This window comes from Gadus morhua, chromosome 14 (assembly GCF_902167405.1).
Source record: "Gadus morhua chromosome 14, gadMor3.0, whole genome shotgun sequence".
Classification (NCBI taxonomy): Eukaryota; Metazoa; Chordata; class Actinopteri; order Gadiformes; family Gadidae; genus Gadus; species Gadus morhua.
The window spans coordinates 7,506,907-7,514,406 of record NC_044061.1 but is presented as its reverse complement, the minus strand read 5'-3'; the positions used below and the strand labels follow the sequence as shown (position 1 = coordinate 7,514,406).

Genomic DNA, 7,500 nt, shown 5'->3' with positions numbered 1-7,500 from the left:
TTTCAGATTTTGTGCTGATAAGCAAATTCATTTATGATTTATGAACACAGATTTTGTCCTAATGGCCACTATTTACTGGAGAGGACCTGTTTGGAGGAGGAGCGACAAAGCAACAACGCAGTAGGCCGAACCCAGAAACACTACGAAAAAACAGACTATTCCACTAACATAGTGCTCACAGACAGAGGCAAAAAAATGTTTTTGTGTTAGCGGCAGTATGTGTTAAATTGAACACATTCCGATTTTCCTAATAGGTTAGACCATGCACCATAGTGGAGTTGATGGAGCTATCATTTTTCGGAGGGGGCAGAAGTAGAAAAACAAACAAACAATGCTAACAATGAAGACAAACAAGACAGGAACAACTCCAAGAGGGTTTTCGGTACCTGCAGGGCCCGACCCCCTATTAAGCCTACCACATAAAAGCGTAAACATGGAACTCACTGGAGTGCTGACTTCTCCGGCCCTCTTCTGGCTACGTTCGATTTAAGGATTATTTATAGAGGGTGACTCTCTGGTAAGGTCTGAGTTGACCTCTACTGCTTCGGAGCTTCCGGGTGTACACAGAGGTTCTGGATATTGACTTCCCAGCCGTGTTAGGTAAACACGTTCCTGGTTAACTGCGCCGATGCTGAAACACACTGAATACCCCGGCTGTATATTCAAGTTGATTTTCCACCCTTAAAATCTCTGCATTTTGTTCGATTTTGCATGGTTGTGGCTATACATTTTTTTTGGCTCAGTGTTTCCCTGCAGTAATAAACACATTCAAATAAGTAAAAACAAGTGTTTTTAAACTTGTCTTTCCATAGCTTATCTGCTCTTTGCCAAGATGTTTTTTTGAGAAAGTTGGTTGTTTAGCACTTTGCATTTGAAGTTAACCCCATTTTGATCTCATTAATTTCAAATCTTTGTTCTCAGCCTCCCTTGTAAGGCCCCGAGTTCACGGCGAGCTCCAAAACATCGATCTGGAGGGCTGTAAGGCATTCCTTATGGGACGCGCACGGTGTTCAAACCTCAGCCGCAACACCCCGGGCGCCTCGACGCTCCGAGATCCACGCTGGACCAGCCTGGGCGCCAGTCTGGTTGGCAAGAGCATATAGGCTCCTCCCAGCCTGGGCGCAAGGCTGGGAGGAGCCTATATGCTCTTGCCAACCAGAGTTCAAATACGTTCAATACTCCCACTGGGATATAGGGTCCGCAGAAACACGTTTTATTTATTCATAGTTCATGGATATAGCCATAAACTGCCATACATACAAGAAAGCAAGGATGAAAAGCTCATTTGCATTTGAAAATATCTGACCTAATTAACTTGAGTTTGCCCGGGGTGCTTTTCCACCTGGCGACCGGTCGCCGACAGCGCCCGCTTCAGCCTCGCTCAGCGCCTACACGGTGAGTCTCCGACGCTCAACCCAGCACCCGGGCTGGCGCCCACGCTCATCATGGACATGATGAGGCTTCAGGCACTTGGGAAAGCACTTGAAAGCCTCTGCTAAATGGCTGAATGTACAGCGCGCTGCATACTTCAAAAGAAGCTGATTATTTTTTGACTCAAGAAAAAGTCCTTTTGCAGAGAAAAACTTGTTTTATACTCAATTGGCTTTTGGTTTTGGTCCCTAACGTTTCATCAGACCAGCAGGGTCTCCTTGGAGAGACGGGGAAAACGGGATAAAAATAGATGATCTCCCCATCCGTTTTTTCGGAATAACCACAGACAATGTCAGGGTTGTCATCTTTGGGTACCCTTGATTGAGGGAGTTTTTGAGGACATTTGGACTCAATTCACCATCGGCCTTTAAAAAAGTGTGCAGCTTAAACATGTGGTAGGAGGGGGAGCTTATGTAGCCTGACTATACCCACTCCCGGACTACTTCCACCCAGGGAAATAATCACAATTTCACAATACGAGACATACACTATCCAATTCACTGGCACACAGGTTTGTTCGCGAACAAAACTCAAAGGAGTGTTGTTTCCGATATCCAAACCTTGCTTCAAACGCCTTCTTGGCACTTGGCTGTGAACTTGACCAGCTGTCCAATCAACACGGAGATAAGCGCCACGCACCAATCAGGGAGTGCGCTAAGAGACAGCTCCGCGTAAACACCGTACGAAACACCCCCGTTTTTTTCGAAGACTCAGCTATCTTTCCAGAGTCAAAGTTGTTTAGCGAGGCTGAAGGTGCGAGCGTGTGTCACACGGCCGAAGTGCGACTGTCGGCAAACGCTGACAACTTTCACGTCGCCTTCCTCGGCAGGAGATTTCACCGGGAGGTGCGAGAAGCGTATCTTTGTTGCGTTAGCGTGTTGTGTGTTATGTGTGTTATGTGTGCATGCCGACCACTTTAGGTGGCAATGCGAGGCGTCTCCCTCACCCTCGTCTCCGTCGTTGGCGCTGACGGTGAGGATGGCGAGTCCCACGTCGGCGTCCTCCTCCACCGCCACCTCATAGTCCGCCTGGGCGAACGCCGGCCGGTTGTCGTTGACGTCGCTGATAAACACGCGCACGTACGCAGTGTCTGTGCGGACGCCGTGAAGAGGGGGGGGGGGGGTTCACACGGGTCAGGATGCACGCCAGGGAGAGAGCGGTAGAGAGTAGTACAGTGTGAGGGTGGGGGAAAAGAGAGAGAAAATAACTGTTAGTTTGTTGCTCTTATTCTGTCAAGCTCACCATGAGCGCCTGCCTGTCTCCGTCTCTCGTGGCTTTTTAGATGTTTGCACACACACACACACACACAGACACACACACACACACACACACACACACACACATATATTCACACACATACTCACGTAATCACACGCATGGTGGATGCCTCTAATATTAACCCACACACACACCAACTTACACACAGGAATACATACAGGCGCAAACACATACACATACGCAGTTATGATGGATGCCTCTAATATATAACACAGGCAGGCATATACACAGGCACATACACACATACAGTCATGATGGAGGCCTCTCATAATTAAATGTGTGTGTGTGTGTGTGTTATTCCACACACACACCCACCCACACACACACCCACACACAGCCAGACCTACATTTCCCCTCTCACATCCCACCCATTGTACCGATTCCTTCATCTCCCTCCCTTCTTCTTTTTACCTCTCTCATCAATCATCCTTGCATCTTTTCATTTGACATCCAATCCGCTCAGGTGGGAGCAGAAGGGGGAGGGATCAGGGCTTTGGGAGGGGATGGGAGGGGGGGAGGAGGCAGGGGTCTCTCAGCCGGAGAGAGCGAGAGACAGAGAGAGAGCGAGAGAGAGAGAGACAGGGGAGGGGCTGCCTAGAGATACCCCTTTGATTTCTGGTATCAAAAGGAACATAATTTCCAATACTCTCTTGAAGATGAGATCAATTATTAAGGCCAGGGTGTTGGAGGACGCTAACATTTTTCATGTCATAGGAAGAAAGACAGAGTGAAGGCGAGGGAGAGAGAGAGAGAGAGAGAGAGAGAGAGAGAGAGAGAGAGAGAGAGAGAGAGAGAGAGAGAGAGAGAGAGAGAGAGAGAGGGAGAGAGAGAGAGAGAGAGAGAGAGAGAGAGAGAGAGAGAGAGAGAGAGAGAGAGAGAGAGAGACAGAGACAGAGACAGAGACAAAGACAGAGACAGAGACTGAGAGAGAGAGAGAGACACTCATAGAGAGAGAGAGAGAGAGAGAGAGAGAGAGAGAGAGAGAGAGAGAGAGAGAGAGAGAGAGAGAGAGAGAGAGAGACAGAGAGAGAGACAGAGACAGAGAGAGAGAGAGAGACACTCATAGAGAGAGAGAGAGAGAGAGAGAGAGAGAGAGAGAGAGAGAGAGAGAGAGAGAGAGAGAGAGAGAGAGAGAGAGGGAGAGAGAGAGAGAGAGAGAGAGAGAGAGAGAGAGAGAGAGAGAGAGAGAGAGAGAGAGACAGAGACAGAGACAGAGACAAAGACAGAGACAGAGACTGAGAGAGAGAGAGAGACACTCATAGAGAGAGAGAGAGAGAGAGAGAGAGAGAGAGAGAGAGAGAGAGAGAGAGAGAGAGGGAGAGAGAGAGAGAGACAGAGAGAGAGACAGAGACAGAGAGAGAGAGAGAGACACTCATAGAGAGAGAGAGAGAGAGAGAGAGAGAGAGAGAGAGAGAGAGAGAGAGAGAGAGAGAGAGAGAGAGAGAGAGAGAGACACTCATAGAGAGAGATTGAGAGAGAGACAGAGACATGGAGACAGAGAGACAGAGGGACAGAGAGAGAGAGAGAAATATAAACAGAGACAAAGAGAGAGAGAGAGCTAATGCATCCCTCCGCCTCGTTTGCTACATTCAGAGCCTCCCAAACACAGACAAGAGACATAAAATAAAATAGGCAGGCAGAGGAGGAGCGAGAATGATGAAAAAAGGGAATGTGTGAGGGATGGGGGGAGAGTAAGCAGATAAACCGCTGCCTTCAGACGCTTCTTCCCTCCTGCCCGGCTCTCCCCCCCGTACAATCTCCCTCTCATCGATGCCGAGGTTTATCTGCACTCTTGCAGAAGCCAATGTGCGGGGAAACATAAACACATTTCATCACACTCGCAAGCGTACACTCTTAACATGCACACCCAAATCCCTTAACACGCGCACACACAGACACTCTCTAATGCATGCCCACTAACACCACATAAACACACACACACACACACGCACACACACGCACACACACCTACGCACACAGACACTAACGAATGCATCCACACAAACAGCACACACACAGACACAGGCACACACACACACAGACACACACACAAACACACACACACACACATACTAGTGCCTGAGCAGCGTGCAGGAGTGGCATATTTTCACTGTAAACATAGCGCTTGTATCAAGGTCAGGTTTGTCAGCGGTCTGAGACATTTTGCTGGCTGCCACCATTCCTAAAGAGGTGCGACTGACCGGGACCGGGCTGAGCACGCGCGTGCATGTGTGCCTCGATGTATTCATGGCCTCAGTGGAGGAGAACCCAAAACTGCTTTGAGCCTATTTGATTGAAGATTTGAAAATATTTCTCAATGGATGCATCCAACAAACCGATGTGGGTGTGTCGGTTTGGAAGTTGAGTTTCTGTTTCTGTCTGTCCACCTGAGAACTTTTGAAAGTTCTCGAGAGTGTGTTCATGTTTTTTTTGGAATGGATGGTTTTGTGTTGCTATTTTGTTTGTGTGTGTTCACATAGATGTGTGTGTGTGTGTGTATGTTCATGTGTGTGTATTTGTGTGTGTGTGTGTGTATGTGTTTTATGTGTGTGTCTTTGTGTGTGTGTGTGTTTGTTTTATGTGTGTATGTATGTGTGTATTTGTGTGTCTGTGTGTGAGTGTTTTATGTGTTTTATGTGTCTGTCTGTCTGTCTGTCTGTGTGTGTGTGTGCGTGTGCGTGTGCGTGTGTGTGTGTATTAATTCAGCTATAGCTGGCTCCATTTTCCCACCACGCCAACTCATTCAACTTTTATGGCTGCTAAATAAATAAATAAACACATGAATTCATTAAAAATAATATTTCCCAAGGATGTTTCTTCATCACTAGTCCCTGGCCTGTTAAAATTCCAGACATGTTTATGACGCTGAACAAATTATTGTAATAATTAGCCCAAAACCTTGGAGAATGTTTTGCTAATAACACACATCATATCTATAAAAGTATCCGCTTTGAATCAAACCCTTTCATGGATATATGAGTGAATGGTGAGGGTTATTATGTTTAAGCGTCTCTTGCCGGGGAAGAGCTAGAGGAAGAAGTTGCATGAGGATTGAGCAGATGTGTTTGAGATTGCGAGAGAGAGAAGAGCGAGAAACTATTGCTCCCTTCACTGAACACTCAGTACTTAAGTGCTGCCTGAGAATGACCTACGGCACAAAGCACCTCTACCTCCCTCCATTCCTCTGTCTCTCTGCCCCTCTGTTCATCTCTCCCTGCGCCCCCCCTCGCTCTATCCTCTCTCTGAACTGTACTTTAAACTCGCATTGGCGCTGTATGAATTCAATTATGAGCCTTCCCTCATCACCGATGCAACTGCTTATCCACTGGATCGTAACCGTTCGAGACGCCACCCCTGAGCCGGCAAGTGAATGTGTTTACACATAACCCAATAAACGCTTAACAGAGTAATTAGATTGTCGTTGTAACAAAGCTAGAACTAAAATATGCTGTACGACAGATTGTTTTGCCTGATCCCCAATACGCAATTTGCTAAAAAAAATGTTTTGACCTCTGACAAATGAATGAATGAAATTGATGGATGATTGAAGACATTGCAGAGTGTCTGCACAAGTGAAGCATACAAAAGTGTTTACCGAAGACATTTTGAAAGGAACCAGAGAAACATTACATTTTTGGTGTACACTACACTATCTATTCCATTAAAAGGAATCGGCTGGAGAAGCAATATGACGATTTTTGCCTGGTGTGTGTCTGATTGTTTTTGTGTCGATATGTCTGTCTGTTCGCGTCGACGTGTGTCTGTCTGTGCATGTACATATATATAACTGTGTGTGTATATATATATATATATATATATATATATATGGGGGGGCTGGCCTCCATAGACCCGGTCCCGATATAAATATCTACATACTACTGCTTAATAATCATGACACATTCCTCCTTAAAAAATGGGCTGTCCACAGACCACATTTATGAGAGCATGCTGTGATCTGTCCTGCATCCAGAGCCTGCATGCTACTATACAAAGTATACCGCAGAAGAACAAACATGTCAACACTGTACGAAAACACACTCTCAAACAGTGAGAGGAATAGGAAGGAACATGTTTCCCATATCTACATTCAACACCTCAGACGGTCAGCGTCCAACATAAATATAAAACACTCACGGATCCACAACACAGCGCCGAAAAATAAAAGAATGGTTAACTCCTGCGGCCTTTCCTAAATCCAGGGCAGCCCCACCTAGTGACCTGCCATCCCAGCCACCTGTGGCTCGCCTTCGTTTTAGAATCCTTCTGATGGGGATCTTTGAAAAGGAAATCAAACCCCTCTCTCCTCCAGCTCCTCCGGCTCTGCCATGTCACGCACCATCAAGATCCTATCTCCCCGACCGTGAAGAATGGTCTGGGGAGGGTCAGTGTCAGCGTCCGAGGGGGGGGGGGAGGAGGGGAGCAAATTGCAGCTTTTCTGCACTCGAGCCTCATCCTCTGTCAATGCATTCAGATTGTAGAGATCCGACATGGCCGAACAACCCTGTATGGACCTTTTAATGCGGGTGCCGGTTTGGCAGTTTAGCACGCTGGATCTAGGATGTGACCTTAACCGGACGTCTCCCAGCTTGACGTTTCTTGTCATAGTTTCTTCTGCCTGTGTCGAGTCGGGTGGCCGGGGCATGGGGAACATGGACATAAGTGTCACGTAGGGATGAGCTCAGCTTAGACTTGTAACTGTCTATCTTGTAACTAGACACCGGTGCTCAGTCTAGACTGAGGGTGAACCCATAAATCCAATGGAGTACTGAGTACTGAGATCTCTGCCATAGA

The 7,500-nt window shown here is 47.1% G+C and overlaps 1 protein-coding gene across 1 annotated transcript in view; it reads right to left on the bottom strand.

Moving 5' to 3' along the window:
- The window catches only part of si:ch211-186j3.6 (neural-cadherin), a 234,689-nt gene that overhangs the window by 99,020 nt on the left and 128,169 nt on the right, over positions 1-7,500 (bottom strand). Inside the window, exon 16 of the mRNA XM_030376396.1 lies at positions 2,378-2,521. Coding sequence (XP_030232256.1) covers positions 2,378-2,521 — 144 coding nt within the window. The remainder of the gene's footprint in view (positions 1-2,377; positions 2,522-7,500) is intronic.